Genomic DNA, 23,264 nt, shown 5'->3' with positions numbered 1-23,264 from the left:
GGGACAGCCCGGGCCGGGCTCGCACGGGACAACGGGGACGCTCGGGGGGTGCGGGATCCCATTAATGAGCTGTGAGATCCCATTAATTAATGACCTCATTAATTAATGAGATCCTGCAGCTCTGGGATCCCATTAACGAGCTGTGTGATCCCATTAACGAACTGTGAGATCATATTAATGAACTGTGAGATCCTATTAATGAACTGTGAGATCCTATTAATGAGTGAGCTCTGTGATTCCATTAATGAGTGAGCTGCGGGATCCCATTAACGAGCTGTGAGATCCCATTAATGAGTTCTGTGATCCTGTTAATGAGCTATGAGATCCCGTCAATGAATGAGCTCTGTGATCCCATTTAGGAGCTGTGATCCCAGTGTAATGAGCTGTGTGATCCCATTAATGAGCTGTGAGATTCCATTAATGAGCTCTGATATTCCAATAATGAGCTGTGAGATCCCATTAATGAGCAGTGTGATCCCATTAACGAGCTGTGAGATCCCATTAACGAGCTGTGAGATCCCATTAATGATCTGTATGATCACATTAATTGCTGTGAGATCCCATTAATGATCTGTATGATCACATTAATTAGCTGTGTGATCCCATTAATGAGTGAGCTGTGAGATCCCATTAGTTGCTGTGAGATCCCATTAACGAGCTGTGAGATCCCATTAATGATCTGTATGATCCCATTAATTAGCTGTGTGATCCCATTAATGAGTGAGCTGTGAGATCCCATTAACGAGCTGTGAGATCCCATTAATGATCTGTATGATCCCATTAATTGCTGTGAGTTCCCATTAACGAGCTGTGAGATCCCATTAATTGCTGTGAGATCCCATTAATGAGTGAGCTGTGAGATCCCATTAATGAGCTGTGAGATCCCATTAATGATCTGTATGATCACATTAATTAGCTGTGTGATCCCATTAATGAGTGAGCTGTGAGATCCCATTAATCGCTGTGAGATCCCATTAATGATCTGTATGATCACATTAATTAGCTGTGAGATCCCATTAATGAGTGAGCTGTGAGATCCCATTAATGAGTGAGCTCTGATATTCCAGTAATTAGCTGTGAGATCCCATTAATGAGCCGTGTGATCCCATTAACGAGCTGTGAGATCCCATTAATGATCTGTATGATCCCATTAATTGCTGTGAGATCCCATTAATGATCTGTATGATCCCGTTAATGATCTGTATGATCCCATTAATTGCTATGAGATCCCATTAAGGATCGGGGCCAGCCCTGATGTCCCTGCCCGGGGATGTCCCCACGGAGGGGACACGGAGGGGACACGAGGGACGTCCCGGGACGGGTTTGGCCGCGGTGCTGGGGACACCCCGAGGTGGTGACACCCCGAGGTGGCTCCTGGCGCTGCCGCCAGCCCAGCGAGGCGTGCCCAGGGTGGCTGATGGGTTATTTCCTGAAAATTTCCTGAAATTTTCTGAAAATTCCATTTTTTGGGGATTTTTTTCTCCCGAGAAAGAACAAACTATAAACAATAATTATCTGCTGCAACAGGCGGATCTGTGATTGGTGTCGTGTGGTTGTTTTAATTAATGGCTAATCACAGTCGGTGGATCTGTGATTGGTGGCACGTAGTTGTTTTTAATTAATGGCTAATCAAAGTCCAAGTGTGTTTCTCTCTGGTCCGATTTTGTTTAATAATTTTGAATATCAGGATTTTGTTGTTCATTCCTTTTCTATTCCTTGTTAGCCTGCTGATGAAATCCTTTCTTCTATGCTTTTAGTATAGTTTTAATATAATATAATATCTAATATATGTTATATTAACTTATATATATAAATATATATATTTATATAAATAATATTTAGATATTTAAATATATATTATATATTATATATTATATATTTATTTTTATATATTACATATTTATTATTATATGTCATATATTTTTATATATTATGTATTTATATTTTATATATATTTTATATATTAAAATATATTTATTATTTATCATATATATTATTATGTATATTATATATATTTATTATATAATAATATTTTATTATTATAATAAAATATTACTATATCTTATTGTGATGTTATATTTATATATTTAATAATGCATATTTAGATATTAATATATACATAAATATATAGGTTTATGTATATATTATATTATATTTTATTATATTTAAATAAATATATATATAATAAAATATATATAATAAAATTATATATAAAATAAAATATATTTATATTATATATAATATATAAGTATATGAAGTATATAAATATATGTGTTGTATAAATAATAATGTATTATTTAATAAAATAGTAAATAAATATTATAAAAATAATATCTATAATAAAATAATAAATCAAGCCTTCCGTAACACGGGATCTACATTCTCATCTCTCAACCACAGGTGGGGTCAGGGCGGAGACCCCTCCCAAATCCCCCTCCCCAATAAAATCTGAGCATCACCAGCTGCTCCTCCAAACTTTATTGCTGCAATAAACAATAAATAACCACGAAAAACCCAGCAAAAAACAACCCCCCCTTTGCCCAAGGTTTTTTTTGGGATAAAAAGGGGGAAAAAGAGACCCCGCTCCAGTTTGGGGGGACCCCCGAGTGTTGGGATTTCTGAGCACAGACAGAATTCCTGCCCCGGAGCATTGGGGAGCTTCACCCTCTAAGAAAATGATGAATATTCAGATATATCCAATCTAAAATCTCAAATGGGATTCAAGGTATGAAATTTAACACCATCCAATGCTGTTAAATTATCCGCTACAACCTGAGGAGAAGAGAAAACAAAATTGGGGAATGGGAGGAGCTGGGGGGTCCCGGAGGGTCGGGGCAGGCACAAAAAACCCAAAAATAAAATAAAATAAAATAAAATAAAATAAAATAAAATAAAATAAAATAAAATAAAATAAAATAAAATAAAATAAAATAAAATGAAATAAAATGAAATGAAATAAAATAAAATTTAAAAAGCAGGGAATGGGAGGAGCTGGGGGGTTCCGGGGGGGGTCCTGGAGGCTCGGGGCAGGCACAAAAAAAACTAAAAATAAAATAAAATAAAATAAAATAAAATAAAATAAAATAAAATAAAATAAAATAAAATAAAATAAAATAAAATAAAATAAAATTTAAAAAGCAGGGAATGGAGGAGCGGAGGGTTCTGGGGGGGGTCCTGGAGGCTCGGGAGAGGCACAAAAAAAACAAAAAATAAAATAAAATAAAATAAAATAAAATAAAATAAAATAAAATAAAATAAAATAAAATAAAATTTAAAAAGCAGGGAATGGGAGGAGCTGGGGGGTTCCGGGGGGTTCCAGATGCTCGGGGCGGACACGAAAACAAAAATTAAATTTAAAAAGCGAGGAGTGGGAGGAGCTGGGGGTTTCCAGGGGGGGTCCCGGAGGCTCGGGGCGGGCACAAAAACCAAAAAATAAAATTAAAAAGCAGGGAATTGGAGGAGCTGGGGGGTTCCAGGGGGTTCCAGATGCTCGGGGCGGACAGGAAAACCAAAAAATAAAATTAAAAAGCAGGGAATTGGAGGAGCTGGGGGGTTCCTGGGGGGTTCCAGCAGCGTCTACTTGGTGTGCTTGACGCTCTGCTCCTGCTGGCGGATGATCTGCGCGATGGGGCTGGCGATGCCGCCTATCAAGGTCCAGTACTCCTCGAAGCTGATGCGCCCGTCCTTGTTCTCATCCAGGTCGCAGATGAGCTTGTCGGCGGCGCGGCGGTTCCCCGTGTCCTGTGGTGTCACAGATATCTTTTATGGAAAAAAATCCCTTTCCTTAGGATTTTTTTCCTCCTGAGAAGCTGAGAGGCCTCAGGAACAAAATGGAAACATTAATTATCTGCTGCTGTGGAATGCAACAGGTGGATCTGTGATTGGCGCCCATGTTGGTTGTTTCTAATTAATGGCCAATCACAGCCCAGAGAGCCCAAGCCACAAACCTTTGTTATAATTCTTTTTCTATTCTTAGCTAGCCTTCTGATGAAATCCTTTCTTCTATTCTTTTAGTATAGTTTTAATGTAATATAGATCATAAAACAATAAATCGAGCCTACTGAAACATGGAGTCAGATCCTCGTCTCTTCCCTCATCCAAGGTTAGGGTTAAGGTTAAGGTTAAGGTTAAGATTAAGGTTAGGGTTAAGGGTTAGGGTTAAGGTTAAGGGTTAGGGTTAGGGTTAGGGTTAGGGTTAGGGTTAAGGTTAGGGTTAGGTTAGGGTCAGGGTTAGGATTTGGGTTCAGGTTAGGGTTAAGGTTAGGGTTAGTTTTGGGTTAGGTTTAGGGTTAGGGTTAGGGTTAGGGTTAGGGTTAGGGTTAGGGTTAGGATTTGGGTTCAGGTTAGGTTTAAGGTTAGGATTAGTTTTGGGTTAGGTTTAGGGTTACGGTTATGGTTATGGTTAGGGTTAGGGTTGGGTTTAGGTTTTTGGGTTTTGGGTAGGGTTTAGGTTAGGGTTAGGGTTAGGGTTAGAGGCTAGGGGATTCTGGAGGACTTTGGTATTTGCTTATCCCAGTTTCCATTGGGTTAGGGTTAGGATTAAGGTTTAGGGTTAGGGTTGAGGTTAGGGTTAGGGTTAGGGTTAGGGTTGAGGTTAGGGTTAGGGCTGAGATTAGGGTTATGGTTGCAGCTGCTGCTAGTCCTATGTGGGTTAGGGTTAGGGTTGAGGTTAGGGTTATGGTTGCAGCTGCTGCTAGTCCTATGTGGCTGATGGATGAGTAGGGCATTAGAGATTTTATGTTGATTTGGCTCTGGTTATTAATGCTCCTCACAGGGCTGGGGTGATAAATGGCTTGTGTAGGTTCAGACCATGTTCAGGCCAGGTTCAGGGTGAGGGGAGCCCCCCAAAACCCCGTTCCTGCACCCCCGTGCTCACCGTCAGCATGTGGTTGAGCTCGCGGCTGAGCATCTTGCGGAAATCCTTCTTGCTGATGCGCCGCGGGTTCTTGCAGCAGCAGCAGCGGCTCGAGTACTTGTCGAAGTTGTTCACCAGCACCTGCACGGCCCATTCCAGCTCCGTGCACTCGGCCATGGTGCCCTGAGGGGACAAAACTCAGGTGAGACCCTCGGGGGGCTCCAGCACAAACCCCCAGAAGGGAAAAACCATTCTTGAGAAAAGGAAAATGGCCCCGGGCGGGTGTGGGGGGTTCTCATCTTCCTCATCACTCCCAAATGCTCAGGGCCACCTAAGCCCGCTCCAAATCTTCGATGCCACCTGTGCCTGCCCCCAGAACTCCTCGATACCACCCAAAATCCTCGAGGTCACCTGTGCCCGCTCCAAATCTTCGATGCCACCTGTGCCTGCCCCCAGAGCTCCTCGATGCCACCCAAAATCCTCAGGACCACCTGTGCCTGCCCAGAACCCCTCAGTGCCACCTGTGCCCGCCCCAAATCCTCGGTGCCACCTGTGCCCGCCCCAGATGGTGCCACCTGTGCCCGCCCAGAACTGCTCAGTGCCACCTGTGCCTGCCCCCAAAATCCTCGGTGCCACCTGTGCCTGCCCCCAGAGCTCCTCGATGCCACCCAAAATCCTCAGGACCACCTGTGCCCGCCCCAAATCCTCGGTGCCACCTGTGCCTGCCCAGAACTTCTCGATGCTACCCAAAATCCTCGGTGCCACCTGTGCCCGCCCCAGATGGTGCCACCTGTGCCCGCCCAGAACTGCTCAGTGCCACCTGTGCCTGCCCAAAATCCTCGGTGCCACCTTTGCCCGCCCTGCCCTGCCCCGGGGCCGCCTGTGCCGCCCCCGCGCCCGGGCCGGGCCGTGCCGGTGCTGCCGGTCCCGCTCGGTGCCGCGGGGCTCGTTAGGGAGGAACCGGGGCCGGAATTACCGGCAGGAATTACCGGCCCTGCCCTCGCTGTTGCTTCACGGCTGCGGGAACGGCCCGGCGGGGCAGGTCCCGGCTTGCCGAGCACCTCTCCTGTCCCTTTCTGTCCCCTCCTGTCCCCCCTGTCCTCTCCTGTCCCTCCTGTCCCTCCTCTCCCCTCTGTCCCCCCTGTCCCTTCGTGTCCCCTGTCCCTCCTGTCCCCTCCTGGCTGCTCTTTGTGCCCCCTGTCCTCTCCTGTCCCTCCTGTCCTCCCTGTCCTCTCTTGTCCCTCCTCTCCCCTCTGTCCCCAGTGTCCCCTCCTGTCCCCCTGTCCCCTCCTGTCCTCCCTGTCCCTCCTGTCCCCCCCTTGTCCCTCCTGTCCCCTCCTGGCTGCTCTTTGTGCCCCCTGTCTCTTCTGTCCCCTTCTGTCCCCTCCTGTCCCCTTCTGTCCCCTCCTGTCCTCCCTGTCCCTCCTGTCCCCCCTCTCCCCTCTGTCCCCAATGTCCCCTCCCTGTCTTCGCTGTCCCCTCCTGTCCCCCCACTGTCCCCACCAGGAAGCTCAGCCTGGGCCTGTCAGGACGGTGTCTCCGTCACATCCCGGTGACAATGACACGGAAACGGCGTCACCTTGGCCAGGCCCGGCTCTTTCCTGCCCGGCCAGGCTGGGGGTGTCCCTTTTGTCCCTTTTGTCCCTGAGTGCTTTAACCCAGCCCAGGGGACAACAGTGACCACAACAGCCACCACCACAGCCACCGCCACAGCCACCGCCACAGGGACCTCGAGGGGTGGCCCAGCAGTGTCCCCACGCTGGGGACACCATCTGAGGGTGTCCCCAACCCTGCTGCTCGCTCAGGGACCTGCCCCGTGCCACCTCCTGTCCCCTTTTGTCACTCTGGCCCTGCCCTGTCCTGACCCAGGGAGGTGACACCGGGCCCAGGGAGGTGACATCGGGCCCAGCCACCATGGGGAGGTGACACCGCTGGGGAGGTGGCACCAGGCCCTGCCACAATGGCCCAGGGAGGTGACACCAGGCCCAGGATGATGGGGAGGTGACACCAGGCCCAGGGAGGTGACACCAGGCCCTGCCACAATGGCCCAGGGAGGTGACACCAGGCCCAGGGAGGTGACACCAGGCCCTGCCACAATGGCCCAGGGAGGTGACACCAGGCCCAGGACGATGGGGAGGTGACACCAGGCCCAGGGAGGTGACACCAGGCCCAACCACGCTCTCCTTCTTGTCCCCACATGTCCCTGTGTCCACCTCTGTCCCCTGTGGTGCCACAGCCCGAGGTCACTCCATCGCTGTCCCCAACTCTCAGAGCTGTCACCAACGGTGGCTTTGGGGGCTGGGGATTCCATCTCCAACCCAGGAACCGAAGGGATTTGGGAGCACAGAGGCCAAAATCTCCTGGGCACCACCCTGCGCTGGCCCGGTGACATCGGTGACATCGGCGTCACCTGTCCCTGCACTCGCCCGGTGACATCGGTGACATCGGCGTCACCTGTCCTGTCCCCCTGGTGGCAGCGCCCTGCCCGGCCCTGGGGCACCGAGGCTGCTCCGCCGGTGACTCACGGGACAGCCCCGGGGCCAGCCGGGGGCACCGGGTGGCACTCGGGGACGTGGGGACACAGGGGGACACTGGGGGACATTGGGGGACACAGGGGGACACTGGGGACTCAGAGCCACGCACGGCCCCAGCGCTCCCTGCCCCCAACTCAGCCAGCAAATCCTGCTTTTCCATTGGCAAATCTCCCTTTTCCACTGAAAAATCTCCTTTTCTACCAACAAATCCTCCTTTTCCACCAGCAAATCCCATATTTCCACCAGCAAATTCCCCTTTTCCATCAGCAAATCCTGCTTTTCCACTGTCAAATTCCCCTTTTCTACCAGCAAATTCTCCTTTTCCACCAACAAATCCCCTTTTCCTACTAGCAAAGTCCCCTTTTCTGTCAAATCCTGCTTTTCCACCAAAAAATACTGTTTTTCACCAAAAAATCCCCTTTTTCCACCAATAAATCCTCCTTTTCCACTGCCAAATTCCTTTTTGCACTGGTAAACCCCCCTTTTTCTCCAAAAAAATCCTCCTTTTCCACCACAAATCCCCTTTTCCACCACAAATCTCCTTTTCCACCAACAAATCCCCTTTTCCACTGGCAAATCTCCCTTTTCCACCAAAAAATCCTCCTTTTCCATCAGCAAATCCCCTTTTTCCACCGGCAGATCCCCTCCTTCTACCACCAAAAAATACTCCTTTTCCACCAACAAATCCTGCTTTTCCACTGGTAAATTCCTCTTTTCCATCAACAGATCCCCTTATCCACCACAAATCTCCTTTTCCGCCAACAAATCCCCCTTTTCCACCAAAAAAATCCGGCTTTGCCATTGGTAAATTCCTCTTTTCCACTGGCAAATCCCCTTTCCCCCTACAAATCCCCTTTTCCATCAAAAAATCCTCCTTTTCCACCAACAAATCCCCCTCTCCAATAGAAAATCCTCTTTTCCACTGGTAAATCCTCCTTTTCCATCAGCAAATCCCCTTTTCCGCCAAAAAATCCCCTTTTTCCAAATCCCCCCCTTTTCCAATGGCAAATTCCCTTTTTCCCGGTTCTCCCGAGCCCATCCCGGTTCTATCCCGGTTCTCCCCGAGCCCATCCCGGTTTTATCCCGGTTCCCCTCAGCCCATCCTGGTTCTATCCCGGTTCCCCTCAGCCCATCCCGGTTCTATCCCGGTTCCCCTCAGCCCATCGCGGTTCCCCCGACCCCATCCCGGTTCCCCCTGATCCCATTCCGGTTCTATCCCGGTTCCCCTCAGCCCATCCTGGTTCTATCCCGGTTCCCCTCAGCCCATCCCGGTTCTATCCCGGTTCCCCTCAGCCCATCCCGGTTTCCCCCAGCCCATCCCGGTTCTATCCCGGTTCTCCCGGACCCCATCCCAGCTTTCCTGAGCCAATCCTGGTTCCCCCCGACCCCTCCCGGTTCCCTCAAGCCCATCCCGGTTCCATCCCGGTTCCCTCGAGCCCATCCCGGTTCCCCTGAGCCCATCCCGGTTCTATCCCGGTTCCCCTCAGCCCATCCCGGTTCCCTCGAGCCCATCCCGGTTCCATCCCGGTTCCCCCGAGCCCATCCCGGTTCTATCCCGGTTCTCCTGAGCCCATCCCGGTTCCCCCAAGCCCATCCCGGTTCTATCCCGGTTCCCTCGAGCCCATCCCGGTTCTATCCCGGTTCTCCTCAGCCCATCCCGGTTCCCTCGAGCCCATCCCGTCCTCCCAGAGCCCATCCCGGTTCCATCCCGGTTCCCTCGAGCCCATCCCGGTTCCATCCCGGTTCCCCCGGAGCCCATCCCGGTTCTATCCCGGTTCCCCTCAGCCACTCCCAGAGAATTCCAGGAATTTCCACCTCCTCAACCTCCAGCTTTACACCCCAGGCGCCGTTCCCAGGTAAATCCTCACCCCCGTGAGGGTCCCCAGGGCGGATTCCCCATTTTCCCCACCTGCATCCTCGCGTGTGTCCCGCGGTGTCCGTGTGTCCGTCCGGTGGGGTGGGGATCGCTCCGGCCGCTCTCTCCTTCACCTCGCACCCATCCCGCCGGCCCAGCCGGGTTTTTAAGGAGCCTCCCACCCTTTCCCTGACGTTCCCAGGGCGTTTCCAGAGCGGGGCCTTACCTGGGAAACGCTTCCCCCGGGTTGCGACACACCTGGGACAGGTACGAGCGAGCAGGGACCCGCAGCGGCTCCTCCCGGGGCTCCTTTGGAGTTTTGGGGGTTTTGGGATCACCCCAAAAGGTCCCCAAGGGAAGCACGAGGGGTCTCAGCAATGGGGAGACGGCACAAAACTCCCCCTGATCCTGGAAATTCATTTATCCCAGAGCCGACCCACTCTGGGGGTGGATAAAATCTTTCATTTGAGGGGGTGAATAAAATCTTTAATTCGAGCCAAAACCAAATTTTCTGGTGGTTGCAAGGGGCTGAAACAGGTTTGGGGTGGATAAAATCCTGTATTTGGGCCTAAACCTCTCATTCTGCTGGGTGCAAGGGGCTGACACAGGTTTGGGAAATTTAAGGCAAATAAATTCCTTAATTTGAGCCAAATTTAAGGCAAATAAATTTGGGAATGGGTTTAAGAATGAAATCCTTAATTTGAGCCAAACCCTAGGCTTGGGGTGGATAAAATCCTTAATTTGGGCCCAAACCAAATTTTCTGGTGGGTGCAAGGGGCTGGAACAAGTTTGGGTTAAATAGAATCCTTAACTTGAGACAAACCCAGGTTTGTGGTGAATAAAATCCTTAATTTGGGCCTAAACCACTCATTCTGGTGGTCGCAAGGGGCTGACACAAGTTTGGAGCAAATAAAATCCTTAATTTGGGCCTAAATCACTGATTCTGGTGGGTGCAAGGGACTGGCACAGGTTAGGGATGAATAAAATCCTTAATTTGAGCCGAAACCGCTTTTTCTGGTGGGTGCAAGGGGGTCACACAGGTTGAGGTGAACAAAATCTTTAATTTGAGTCAAAACCCAGCTTTGGGGTGAATAAAATCCTTAATTTGAGCCCAAATCACATTTTCTGGGATTTTGGAGCCCTGTCCAGCGCTCAGACCTCTCTGGCCTGGCTGAGCCTCTCCCCATCCGGGACCTGAGCTGGTAAATCCCCATCCATCAATTAATTAACGCTGCTAATTGCAGCCCTTGGTGCCTCTGGAGCCAGATGCGATGCCGAGATCAGATCCCGGGCGCTGGGCACACCTGGGGATGCAAAGCAGGAGCTGATTTTTATCCCAGCACGGATCCACCTGCTCCAGCACCCCTGGAATTCCTCCCCGCGCCGGAAAAATCGCGTCAGCTCAGCCCTGGCCTCGTCCTAATCGCGGTGGGGAGGCAGAAAACCTGTTCTGGTGGTGATGGTGATGGTGATGATGGTGATGCAACATCTCGGGAGGGTGGGAATGGCTCCCCGAGCCCCGGGGGCGAACAGCTCAGCCCTGAATCAGCCTCTCATCACATCTCCTGCAGATGTCACAACCACGTCCAGGCCCTGCTCTTTACGAGGCATCCAGGGCGTGTGCGGGTGCCCCGAGCGGGCAGGAGCCACCCCAGCCCGGCCCAGAGGTGTCCCCAACCCATGGGAGCTTGGGGAGATTGGGGTTCCCCTGGTCCTGCATCTCCAGGTGGAGAATTGGGAGGTTTTTGGTGTCTCCGGCGCCTCCAGATGGAAAATTTGGAGGGTTTTGGTGTCTCCAGGACTTCTAGATGGAGGATTGGGAGGTGTTTGGTGTCTCCAGATGGAGAATTTGGAGGTGTTTGGGGTCTCCAAAGAAGAATTTGGAGGTGTTTGGTGTCTCCAGGACCTCCAGATGGAAAATTTGGAGGGTTTTGGTGTCTCCAGGACCTCCAGATGAAGGACTGGGAGGTGTTTGGTGTCTCCAAAGAACAACTGGGAGGTGTTCAGCATCCCCAGATAAAGAATTTGGAGGTGTTGGTGTGTCCAAAGAAGAATTTGGAGGTGTTTGGTGTCTCCAGATGGAGAATTTGGAGGTGTTTGGGGTCTCCAAAGAAGAATTTGGAGATGTTCAGCACCTCCAGATGAAGAATTTGGAGGTGTTTGGTGTCTCCAGATGGAGAATTTGGAGGTGTTTGGTGTCTCCAGGACACCCAGATTGAGAATTTGGAGGTGTTTGGTGTCTCTAGATGGAGAATTTGGAGGTGTTTGGTGTCTCCAGATGGAGAATTTGGAGGTGTTTGGGGTCTCCAAAGAAGAATTTGGAGGTGTTTGGTGTCTCCAGATGGAGAATTTGGAAGTTTTTGGTGTCTCCAGGACCCCCAGATTGAGGATTTGGAGGTGTTTGGTGTCTCCAAAGAAGAATTTGGAGATGTTCAACACCTCCAGATGAAGAATCTGGAGGTGTTTGGTGTCTCCAGCACCCCCAGATGAAGACTTGGGAGGTTTTTGAGGTCTCCAGCACCTCCAGATGAAGAATTTGGAGGTGTTTGGTGTCTCCAGATGAAGAATTTGGAGGTGTTTGGTGTCTCCAGATGGAGAATTTGGAGGTGTTTGGTGTCTCCAGGTGAAGAATTTGGAGGTGTTTGGTGTCTCCAGATGGAGAATCTGGAGGTGTTTGGTGTCTCCAGATGGAGAATTTGGAAGTTTTTGGTGTCTCCAGGACCCCCAGATTGAGGATTTGGAGGTGTTTGGTGTCTCCAAAGAAGAATTTGGAGATGTTCAACACCTCCAGATGGAGAATCTGGAGGTGTTTGGTGTCTCCAGCACCCCCAGATGAAGACTTGGGAGGTTTTTGGTGTCTCCAGGACCTCCAGATGAAGAATTTGCAGGTGTTTGGTGTCTCCAGATGAAGGTTTGGAGGTGTTTGGCGTCTCCAAAGAAGAACTGGGAGGTGTTCGGTGTCTCCAGCACCATGAGAACCTTTCCAGAAGGATCTTTGGTGACTCCCAGGATGGACAGCCCGGAGCTGTGTCCTCACTGAAGGCACTGAGCTATTCCTGTCACCTCCCCACGCCCCCAGAAGATTTGGGGTTCCCCTTTGCCCCCCATCTGACACATTTCCTGTCTCCCCAATTACAGCCACGCCTTCCTGCCTCACTTCCCACCCAAGGGACCATAAATGATCGTTGTCCTTGTGAAACCCAACCTGAGAGCAGACAGAGGCTCCCTGTGGGCCAGCCACGGTGCCACCAGAGGTGCCACCAACCCGGCAGGACCTGTCCCTTGTCACCAGCCCGGCAGGACCTGTCCCCATCCCTTATCACCCTGCCTGAGCTTTGCAGCACCCCCAGAGCATCCACAGCACCCCCAAAACATCCCCTGAACCCCAAAACATCCTCTGAACCCCCACAGCATCCCAGACACCCTCAGAGCATCCTCAGCACCCCCAAAACATCCCCTGCACCCCCTGAACCCCCAAAACATCCCCTGAACCCCCCGCACCCCAAAGCACCTCCTGCAGCACCCCGGAACCCCCAGAGCATCCACAGCACCCCTGAACCCCCAGAGCATCCTCAGCACCCCCAAAACATCCCCTGCACCCTCTGAACCCCCAAAACATCCTCTGAACCCCCACAGCATCCTTTGAACCCCCACAGCATCCTCTGAACCCCCACAGCATCCTCAGCACCCCCAAAGCTTCCCCTTCATCCTCACAGCACCCCCTGAACCCTCAGAGCATCCTCAGCACCCCCAAAACATCCCCTGCACCCCCTGAACCCCCACAGCATCCTCAGCACCCCCAAAGCTTCCCCTGAACCCCCCGCACCCCAAAGCACCTCCTGCAGCACCCCCGGAACCCCCAAAGCATCCCCTGCACCCCCAAAACATCCCCTGAACCCCCCCCCAGAGCATCCTCAGCACCTCCAGAGCATCCCTGGCACCCCCACAGCATTCTCTGGACCCCCAAAACATCCCTGGCACCCCCAGAGCATCCTTTGCACCCCAAAACATCCCCTGAACACCTGCAGCATCTTCTGAACCCCAAAACATCCCTGAACCTCCTCCCAGAGCATCCCAAACACCCCAAGAACATCCCCTGAACTCCCCCAGCATCCCGGACACTCCCAGAGCATCCTCAGCCCCCCCTGAACCCCCAGAGTATCCCCTGCACCCCCAAAACATCCCAGACACCCCCAAAGCATCCCCTGAACCCCCTGCATTCCCAGAGCATCCCCGACACCCCCAGAACATCCTCGGCACCCCCACAGCGTCCTCTGAACCCCCAAAGCATCCCCTGACCCCCACCAGGACCCCCAGAGCATCTCCTGCACCCCCAGAACATCCTCAGCACCCCCTGAACCCCCAAAGTACCCCCTGAACCCCCGCAGCATCCCGACACCCCCAAAACATCCCTGGCACCCCCACAGCATCCCTGAACCCCCAAAGCATCCCCTGAACCCCCAAAGGATCCCCTGAACCCCCTGCACCCCCAGAGCATCCCCTGCACCCCCCCAGAGCATCCTCAACACCCCCAGAACATCCCCTGAACCCCCAAAACATCCCTGGACCCCCACAGCATCCTCAGCACCCCCAAACCATCCCCTGAACCCCCAAACGATCCCCTGAACCCCCACAGCATCCTCAGCACCCTCAAAGCTTCCCCTGCACCCCCAAAACATCACCTGGACCCCTGCAGCACCCTGTGAACCCCCAGAGTATCCCCGACACCCCCAGAGCATCCTCTGCACCCCTGAACCCCCCCTGCACCCCCAAAGCATCCCCTGCACCCCAAAGCATCCCCTGCACCCCAAAGCATCCCCTGCACCCCCTGAGCATCCCCTGAACCCCAAAGCATCCCCTGCACCCCCTCTTCACCCCCAGCACCCCCATCCTCTGCCCACCCCAAATCCACCACCCCAACCCCCGATCCTGCACCCCCGACCCCCCCCCGCACTGCCCCCCACAAACGAGATCCCCCCCATTCTCCTTTGTTTGGGATTTTTTTGGGGTTTTTTCCATTTTTTCCTTTATTAATTTATACAAAAACGCTCGCGAGCGGCCCCGCCCGACCCCAGCCGGAACCCCTGGAGGTGTGGGGAGCACCGAGAGGGCAAAAACCCCAAAATCACCCCGAAACAACCCCAAAAGAACCCCCCGAAAACAGGGGGGGAACCGCAGGGAAAGCTCCGGGGCCACCCTCACCCATCCACGGGCACGGCGGAGCTCGGGGTGCCCATGAAGGTGCCCCTGGAGGTGCCAAGGGGTGCCATGGGGTGCCAGGACACGGAGATGGGGGGACGAACCCCAAAATCCCGGGGGGATCGAAGGGAAGGAGCCGAGTCCCGATGGCTGCGGAGCTCCGGGACCGGGGGGAGCCGAACCCGGAGGGTCCCGGGGAACCGGGGATGGGACAAGCCCGGGGGTGGAGATGCCCTGGAGGTGCCATGGGGTGAACGGGCACGGAGATGGGGGGATGAACCCCAAAATCCCGGGGTCCGAATCCCGATAGCTCCGGGATCGGGGGAACCGAACCAGGAGGGTCCCGGGGGACCGAGGGTGGGACAAACCCGGGGTGCCCCTGGAGGTGCCATGGGGTGACGGGCACGAAGATGGGGGGACGAACCCCAAAATCCCGGGGGGATCAGGGGGAAGGAGCCGAGTCCCGATGGCTCCGAAGCTCCAGGACCGGGGAAACCGCACCGGGAGGGTCCCGGGGGAACGGAACGTGGAGGATCCCGAGGATCGAGGCTGGGGGGACGAACCCCAAAATCCCGAGGGGACCGGGAGGAAGGAGCCGAGTCCCGATGGCTCCGGAGCTCCGGGACCGGGGGGAGCCGAACCCGGAGGGTCTCGGGGATCGAGCCCCAAAATCCCGGGGGAATCAGGGGGAAGGAGCCGAGTCCCGATCGCTCCGGAGCTCCGGGACCGGGGGGAACCGAACCCGGAGGGTCCCGGGGGAACCGAACCCGGAGGGTCCCGGGGGATGGAGGCAGAGCACCCAGGACCCCCCGGTACCCCCACACCGGGCAGAGCTGGGGGCTGGAAGGAGACCTGAGGAGGGCAGGGATGGAAGGGCAGGGGGGACCCTCCGAGCTCGCTTTGTCCCCCCCGAGCTCGGCGGCCTCAGGAGCTCCAGGAGCGGCACCTCGGGGGCCTCCCCGTCCCCGCCATCGCCCTCTACTTCCTCCGGCAGCCCTTGGCCGCGTCGCCCATCATGTCCCAGTACTCCCCGAACTCCAGCTTGGCCTCGTTGGGGTCTCCCATGCACTCGATCTTCTCCTCCAGGGGTCCCACGCACTGCGGAGAGAACGTCGGGGTGATGGGGATGGAGGGGTCCCACCGAGACAATATTGGGGTGATGGGGGCGGGTCCCACAGAGACAACATCGGGATCCAGGACCCCATCGGGACATCCTGGGGGTGTCCAGGACCTTATTAGGACATCCTGGGGAGGGTCCCACCTCATCCAGGACCCCATTGGGGGGATCCCACCCCCATCCAGCGCCCCATTATGGGGGTCCCATCTCATCCAGGACCCCATCAGGGGCTCCCACCTCCATCCAGGACCCCAAGGGGACATCCTGGGGGGCTCCAGAACCCCATTGGGACATCCTGGGGGGATCCCACCTCACCCAGCACCCCTTTGGGGGGGGGGTCCCATTTCACCCAGGACCCCATTGGGGGGTCCCACCCCACCCAGGACCCCTGCCATCTCCTGCTGGTCACTCCCCTGACCTTGCCCAGGTGCGGCAGCTTCTGCACCAGCAGCTCCTGCATCTCGTTGGGGGTCAGGTACTCCTTCTGGCCCTTCACGGCGTAGCAGTGGAACTGGCTGATCACGGTCTCGATGGCGCGCTCCACGTCCGTCAGCTCCTGGCAGTCCTGAGGGGGGGGACAGGGGGTGAGAAAAGGGGGGACAGGTCCCCAAAGGGGTGGGACAGGTCCCCAAAGGGGTGGGACAGGTCCCCAGCGTCACCCTGGATTTTTAAGATTTTTCTAAGCCTTCTGATGTTGGCGTTCTTGTAGCAAACTTTCTCACACGTTTTCTGGAAATAACTCATGGTTTTGCATTTTTGCATTCTTTTACGGAAGAGGAGAAAGCTGACGGGCTGTTGGTTTGTCCGGTGTCGTTGGAGAGGTGGCACTGTCACCCTCCAACCCGCTGTCACTCTTGGAAAACTAGAAATGTTGGAGCCAGGAAATAAACTTCCTTTTCCTTCACCTTGGGAACAGCGGTGTGCGCTGGTGGGATTTTGTGTCCTATAGTGGCACCCCAGAGGGGCGGCACAGGTCCCTGGAGGGGTGACACTGCTCCATGGAGGGGTGGGACAGATCTCAGAGGAGCGGGACAGGTCCCCAGAGGGGTCACACAGGTCCTCAGAGGGGTGGCACAGCTCCATAGAGGAGTGGCACAGGTCCATGGAGGGGTCACACAGGTCCATGGAGGGGTCACACAGGTTCCCAGGGGGGTGGGACAGCTCCCTGGAGGGGTGGGACAGGTTCCCACAGGGGTGGCACTGTCCCCAGAGGGAGTGACACAGCTCCAGGATGGGTCATACAGGTCCTCCCGTGGGTGGCACTGTGCCCAGAGGGGTCACACAGGTCCCCAGAGGGGTGGGACAGATCTCAGAGGGGTGGCACAGCTCCATGGAGGGGTGGGACAGGTCCCTGAGGGGTGGCACAGCTCCCCAGGAGGGTGGACAGGTCCGGGAGGGTGGCACGATCTATGGAGGGGTCACCCAGGTCCCCAGAGGGGTGGCACTGGGCCCAGATGGGTGGCACTGTCCCCAGAGGGGTGGCACAGATCCATGGAGGGGTCACCCAGGTCCCCACAGGGGTGGCACAGCTCCCCAGGAGGGTGGGACAGGTCCCTGGAGGGGTGGCACTGTCCCCAGAGGGGTGGCACAGATCCATGGAGGGGTGGCACAGGTCCCCAGAGGGGTGGCACAGCTCCCGGAAGGGGTGACACGTCAGGAGGGGGACACAGGACAAGCCCCGAGCGGGTGGAACACCCCCCGATCAAACATTTAACCCCTTCACAACCACGGCATAAAAAAATCTCATCAGCACCAGGCCCGTCTGCGCAGATGTGAGACACCTCCCCATCCACCTCTGACCCCCTCATCCACCTGTGCCACCTCCCCATCCAGCTGTGAGCCCATCCAGCTGTGCCCTCCCCATCCAGCTGTGCCCCCTCGCAGCCCCCACACCGCTGTGATGCCCCCCAGATGTTTCTCGCCCCCATCCAGCTGTCGCGGCCCCTCCAGCCGCCACCTCCCGTCCCCCCGAGCTGTCCCCGCCCAGGCTCCGCCACCGCGGCGTCTCTCGCCACCCCCGGCGCGGGCCCGGCCCGTCCCGACTGGTTCTTCCTCTCCCTCCGTGACTCAGAGCCCGCCCGGAGCTCCTCGGCCACCCCCAGACCCCGGTACCGGCGGGGCAGGGGGCGCAGAATAACCGGACCCCCATCCCCGATCTATCCCGGTCAGTCCTGGTCAGTCGTGGTCACTCTCGGTCTCTCCCAGACTCTCCTGGTCAGTCCCGGTCATTCCCCATCAATCCCGGTCAATCTCGGTCCCTCCCGGTCTTTCCTGATCAATCCTGGTCAATCCCGGTCAATCCCCATCAATCCCGGTCAATCCCCATCTCTCCCTTTCTCTCCCGGTCTCTCCCGGTCAATCCCGGTCACTCCCGGTCTCTCTCAATCTCTCCCGGTCTCTCCCGCGGCTCCGTTTTAGTGAAACGCCGCTGATTCACCCCAAATCTGCGGCTTCCCCGTGAAACCACAGCCGGTGATGCCCAAAGCCTCAACGCGGTGCCCCCAAATCCTCCACCGGTGCCAAGGGTGGGGTGGGCACCTCCCGGTTGGGGTGGGCACCTCCCGGTTGCAAACCGAGCAAAAGAACGGGAGCTCTGCTACCACCGGGGCATCCTCGGAGGGGCTCCCGGAGCCTCCCAAAGCCCCGAGCAGCCCCCGCTTCCTGCGCCGTGCCCGGGGGTCACCCCCGATGTCACCCCCGGTATCGCCCCCATCCCTCCGGGGGTACCGGTCACCCCCGTTGTCACTCCCGGTGTCACCCCCGGTGTCCCCCCGGACCTTTCTCTTCTTGCGGCAGTTGCACTGGCCCATCCTGCTGCTCGCTGCTCCTCGGGGGTCCCTCCTGGGGTCTCTCGGGGTCTCTCGGGGTCTCTCCGGTGTCTCGGGGGTCTCTCCTGTGCCGCGGATCCGGGGGGAGCTGGCGGGGGAAGGAATCCAAGCTCAGCTCTGGGTTTGGGGTGAGCTCCCCCTATTCCAGCTCCAGGACTCCTCCTCCTCCTCCTCCTCATCGCGGAACGAGCCCCGGGATGCGGCTCCGGAGCTGCCGGGACACGTCCCCGGCGTCCTCGCAAGTCGCGGCAGAGCCGAGCGTGGGAGCGGAGGGGCCCGAGGCTCAAAAACCCAAAAACCCCTCCTGGTTCCATCCCAGAGCGCACAAACCCGCTCTGGTCCCATCCCAAATCGCACAAACCCAAAAACCCCTCCTGGTTCCATCCCAGAGTGCACAAACCCAAAACCCCCTCCTGGTTCCATCCCAGAGCGCACAAACCCGCTCTGGTCCCATCCCAGAGCGCACAAACCCAAAAACCCGCTCTGGTTCCATCCCGAGGTGCACAAACCCCTCTGGTCCCATCCCGAGGTGCACAAACCAAAACCCCTCTGGTCCCATCCCAGAGCGCACAAACCCCTCTGGTCCCATCTCATCCCACTCACCTGCAGCTCGGGCTGGCCCGGGTGTGCCCGGGCTGCGGCGGGCCGGGGTTTTATACCGGGCCAGGTATGAGTGGGAGCTCCGTGGTGCAAGGCAGTGATTTAGGAGCGCCTGGCCCGGCGCCAGCGTTGGGGCCGGGAAACGCCTCCTTCCCTCCTTCCCGGCCACACCGGCGGTTCCTCATCTTCCTCATCCCGTGTGGGAACGGCACCGAGAGCCCGCACCGGGATCCCAGCAGCGCCGGGATTCGGGAGGATGAATATTCCGAATATTCTGAATATTCGGGATATCCACAAGCCGGGATGTGCCCCCTGTGCCACCCAGGACCCTGTGGAGGAGCTGGTGGCCACCGTGACCAGCGTGGCATCGCTGTCGGGGATCTCCCGAGCCCCACCCCGGCCACAGCCCCCCACGCACCCCCCAATGCGGCAGGAAGGTGTTTGTGGGGCACCCCAAAAAGCCAAACCGGCGCCAGGGCGATTTGGGAACAGCCCCATCCATCGTAACCCCAACCCCACCACGAGATGGGGGCCCAAATCTGGAGCCCAGCAAGAACAGCAGCGATGCTCAGGCTCAGGGAAAACCTTTTTGTTTTATTTTTTAGAGGCCTCTCTGTCACTTCTTGGCCGCCTTGTCCCTGCGCACGGCCTTGGCCAGCTCCCCGACGAGCCGCCAGAACTCCCCGAACCGCAGCTCCTCGTCGTTGTTCACGTCCAGCTCGCTCATCTTCTCCTCCAGCGAGGGCACGTCCTGCCGGGGTGGGGGGAACACGGGAGGGGCGGCTTGGAGACCCCCAGAAACCGGGATGGGAATGAGGGGAGCGGGGGCTGACAGAGCTGGGGGGAGCGGGACAGAACCGCGGTTCTGGGGGACACCGGGGCACCGGTTCTGGGGGACACCGGGGGCACCGGGAGCATCCCCACGGTTCGGGGGGACCCTCAGGAGACCGATTCAGGGGGACATCCGAGGGACCAGCCCCGAGGGGACCCCTGGATTATCAGGAGCAGCCCCACGGTTCCAGGGGACCCTCGGGGCACCGGTTCAGGGGGACCCCCAAGAGATCGGGAGCAGCCCCGAGGGGTCCCCCAGAGCATCGGGAGCAGTCTCGTGGTTCGAGGGGACCCCCGGGGCACCGTTTCTGGGGGACCCCTGGACGATCAGGAGCAGCCCCACAGTTCTGGGGGACCCCCGGGGCACCGGGAGCAGCCCCTCGGTTCTGGGGGACCCTCGGGAGCAGCCCCACGGTTCAGGGGGACCCCCGGGCCGCCGGTTCAGGGGGACCCTCAGAGCATCAGGAACAGCCCCACGGTTCTGGGGGACCCCTGGATGATCAGGAGCAGCCCCGTGGTTCAGGGGGACCCTCAATGGGGAGCAGGAAAGGCCCACGGTTCAGGGGGACACCGGGGGCATCGGTTCAGGGGGACCCCCAGAGCACCGGGAGCATCCCCACGGTTCTGGGGGGACCCCACAGTTTAGGGGGACACTCAGGGCACAGGTTCAGGGGGACCCCCGGGGGATCTGGAGCATCCCCACTGCTCAGGGGGACCCCCGGGAGCATCCCCACGGTTCAGGGGGACACCGGGAGCATCCCCACGGTTCTGGGGGACCCCCGGAAGCATCCCCATGGTTCAGGGGGACACCGGGGGGACCCCACAGTTTAGGGGGACCCCCGGGGGACCCCACGGTGCTGCTGCCGCCCCCCTCACCTTCATCATGTTGGGCAGCTGGAGCCGCACGAGCTCCTTGAACTCGCCGGTGCTCAGCGTCCCCTTCCTGCCCTCCTTGGCGGCGAAGGTGACAAACACGGTGACGATGCGCTCGATGGCCGCCTCCAGCTCCGTCAGCTCGGTCGGTTCGGTCCCTTCGGTCCGCTCGGTCCCTTCGGTCCGCTCGGTCCCTTCGGGCAGCTCGGCCATGGCACCGGACACGGGGCTGCGGGGACAGGAGCCCAGAGAGGGTCGGGGGATGTCCCATGGGGGACCCTCCCCAACCCTGCGAGGGTTTGTGCAGGACGCCGCTGGTGACACGGGGACATCAGGGAAGCGAGGCCGCACTCACCCCTGGCTGCCGCCGTTTCGAGGGGTTTTGGGCACTTTTGGGGCGTTTTCAGGCGGTTTTATAGCCGCGCTGCAGGAGGGGACAGCGCAGCCTTTGTGTGTCCCCCCCTCCCTCGGTGTCGCGCCGGTGTTGGGTTTCCTGATGCGGCCGGACGGACGCGGAGTCACCGCCCGTCCGTCGGTCCGTCCGTCCGTCCCTCCGTGCTCTGCTCCCTCCCAGCCCGGGCACCGGACCAAGCTCGGCCTGAAGCGGCCGCGGCCTCGGTGGCGCCGCTCGGGGAGCTCCGGTGGGGACAGGAGGGGACCGGGAGCATCACCGGGGCCGTGCACAGAAACATTCCCAAAATCGGGATGGGTTTGGGTGGAAAAGACCCCCGAGATGATTAAATCCAAACTTTGAGCCCCATTTTGTTGGTGCAGGGCAGGTGTCACCCCCAGGTCATTCCCTGCAAGGCTGGGGACAAAGAGGTGACCCCAGAGCCACGGTGACATTCCGGTGACCGGGTATCACCAGGGCTGTGCATGGAAACATTCCCAAAATCGGGATGGGTTTGGGTGGAAAAATGATTAAATCCAAACTTTGAGCCCCATTCTGGACAGGAGTCACCCCCAGGTCATTCCCTGCAAGGTTGGGGACAAAGAGGTGACCCCAGAGCCGCAGTGACATCCCGATGACTGGGGCTGGGGCATCACCGGGACTGTGCACGGAAATATTCCCAAAATCGGGATGGGTTTGGGTGGAAAAATTATTAAATCCAAACTTTGAGCCCCATTTTGGAGGTGCAGGGCAGGTGTCACCCCCAGGTCATTCCCTGCAGGGTTGGGGACAAAGAGGTGACCCCAGAGCCACGGTGACATCCCGATGACTGGGGCTGGGGCATCACCAGGGCTGTGCATGGAAACATTCCCAAAATCGGGATGGGTTTGGGTGGAAAAATGATTAAATCCAAACTTTGAGCCCCATTCTGGACAGGAGTCACCCCCAGGTCATTCCCTGCAAGGTTGGGGACAAAGAGGTGACCCCAGAGCCGCGGTGACATCCCGATGACTGGGGCTGGGGCATCACCAGGGCTGTGCATGGAAACATTCCCAAAATCGGGATGATTTTGGGTGGAAAAATGATTAAATCCAAACTTTGAGCCCCATTTTGGAAGTGCAGGGCAGGTGTCACACCCAGGCCCCTCCCTGCAAGGCTGGGGACAAAGAGGTGACCCCAGAGCCGCGGTGACATCCCAATGACCGGGGCTGGGGCATCACCAGGGCTGTGCATGGAAACATTCCCAAAATCGGGATGGTTTTGGGTGGAAAAATGATTAAATCCAAACTCTGAGCCCCATTCCTGGGCCGTGTCACCCCCAGGTCCTTCCCTGCAGGCCTGGGGACAAGGAGGTGACCCCAGAGCTGCGGTGACATCTCTGTCACATCCCTGTCACATCCCGGCTGGGCCCTCACCGAGTGAGAGTTGTGACTCAGCTTCCCACTGACATCATCCCTATTAATAGTGGGCTCTGTAAAAAATTAATTAATCCCAATTAATTAGGGGGTTGGGACGGCCCTCCCCTTTAATCAGTGGGTATTTATAACATGGCACATCTGGCACTCCCCATTCCCACGGGGACCCCAAATTGTGCCCCACACACCCCGAGGGGACCCTCAGCCTCAGGACTGTCCCCAATGTCCCCAACCTCACTCAGGGGTGTGACAAACAGGGGAACACGCAGGAATTGGGGGTCCCAAAGCCCCCAGAGGTGTTTTGGGGGCTCAGAGCGGGGGAGTCCCCAGGGCAATGTGACAATTGTCCATCTCAGCACTGTCCCCAACCTGGGTGACAAACTGTCCCGTTCCCAGGGTGACACGTGGGGATTTGGGGTCCCAAAGCTCCCAGGGGTGTTTTGGGGACCGAGGGCAGGGGTGTCCCCAGCACAATGTCACAATTATCAACCTCAGGACTGTCCCCAATGTCCCCAATGTCCCCAAGGCAGCTGCAGCCCCAATGTCCCCAAGGCAGCTGCAGCACCCCAGGGGAACACACAGGAATTTGGGGTCCCAAAGCCCCAGTGGTGTTTTAGGGCCCAGGACAGGGGTGTCCCCACCACAATGTCACAATTGTCCATCTCAGGACTGTCCCCAATGTCCCCAACCTGGGTGACAACCCCAACCTCACCCAGGGGTGTGAGTAAAAGTGAAGATGCAGCCCCCAGGGGAACACACAGGAATT

At 56.6% G+C, this 23,264-nt stretch overlaps 3 protein-coding genes across 3 annotated transcripts; all 3 read right to left on the bottom strand.

The window, feature by feature from the left end:
- Positions 1-3,529: 3,529 nt before the first annotated feature.
- Positions 3,530-6,372, bottom strand: S100A16 (S100 calcium binding protein A16). Its single transcript, XM_064732653.1, has 3 exons — positions 6,359-6,372; positions 4,877-5,038; positions 3,530-3,741 (listed from the first exon to the last, which is right to left on the bottom strand). The coding sequence occupies exons 2-3, from the start codon at positions 5,030-5,032 to the stop codon at positions 3,577-3,579; spliced, it is 321 nt and encodes a 106-aa protein (XP_064588723.1). The 5' UTR covers positions 5,033-5,038; positions 6,359-6,372; the 3' UTR covers positions 3,530-3,576.
- An 8,730-nt stretch (positions 6,373-15,102) lies between these two features.
- S100A14 (S100 calcium binding protein A14) lies at positions 15,103-19,086 on the bottom strand. Its single transcript, XM_064732647.1, has 4 exons — positions 18,992-19,086; positions 18,338-18,476; positions 15,979-16,125; positions 15,103-15,541 (listed from the first exon to the last, which is right to left on the bottom strand). Exons 2-4 carry the CDS (start codon positions 18,368-18,370, stop codon positions 15,422-15,424), a joined length of 300 nt encoding a protein of 99 aa, XP_064588717.1. The 5' UTR covers positions 18,371-18,476; positions 18,992-19,086; the 3' UTR covers positions 15,103-15,421.
- Positions 19,087-19,557: 471 nt separating this feature from the next.
- Positions 19,558-21,217, bottom strand: S100A13 (S100 calcium binding protein A13). Its single transcript, XM_064732601.1, has 3 exons — positions 21,048-21,217; positions 20,696-20,921; positions 19,558-19,739 (listed from the first exon to the last, which is right to left on the bottom strand). The coding sequence occupies exons 2-3, from the start codon at positions 20,903-20,905 to the stop codon at positions 19,605-19,607; spliced, it is 345 nt and encodes a 114-aa protein (XP_064588671.1). The 5' UTR covers positions 20,906-20,921; positions 21,048-21,217; the 3' UTR covers positions 19,558-19,604.
- Positions 21,218-23,264: the final 2,047 nt, after the last annotated feature.

This window comes from Zonotrichia leucophrys, chromosome 25 (assembly GCF_028769735.1).
Source record: "Zonotrichia leucophrys gambelii isolate GWCS_2022_RI chromosome 25, RI_Zleu_2.0, whole genome shotgun sequence".
NCBI classification, from domain to species: Eukaryota; Metazoa; Chordata; class Aves; order Passeriformes; family Passerellidae; genus Zonotrichia; species Zonotrichia leucophrys.
The sequence above is the reverse complement of the archived record's forward strand: the minus strand, read 5'-3'. Positions and strand labels throughout refer to the sequence as shown.

Bases quoted from the DNA above. Each gene is read 5' to 3' on its own strand.
- S100A14 (XM_064732647.1), bottom strand. From the start codon at position 18,370: ATGGGCCAGTGCAACTGCCGCAAGAAGAGAAAG. The intron at 16,126-18,337 runs GTCCGGGGGGAC...CCCCCCCCTCAG, and splicing joins ACTGCCGCAAGAAGAGAAAG to GACTGCCAGGAGCTGACGGA. The intron at 15,542-15,978 runs GTCAGGGGAGTG...TTCTCTCCGCAG, and splicing joins AGCTGCCGCACCTGGGCAAG to TGCGTGGGACCCCTGGAGGA.
- S100A13 (XM_064732601.1), bottom strand. From the start codon at position 20,905: ATGGCCGAGCTGCCCGAAGGGACCGAGCGGACCGAAGGGACCGAGCGG. The intron at 19,740-20,695 runs GTGAGGGGGGCG...CCACCCCGGCAG, and splicing joins AGCTGCCCAACATGATGAAG to GACGTGCCCTCGCTGGAGGA.
- S100A16 (XM_064732653.1), bottom strand. From the start codon at position 5,032: ATGGCCGAGTGCACGGAGCTGGAATGGGCCGTGCAGGTGCTGGTGAAC. The intron at 3,742-4,876 runs GTGAGCACGGGG...GTGACACCACAG, and splicing joins AGCTCAACCACATGCTGACG to GACACGGGGAACCGCCGCGC.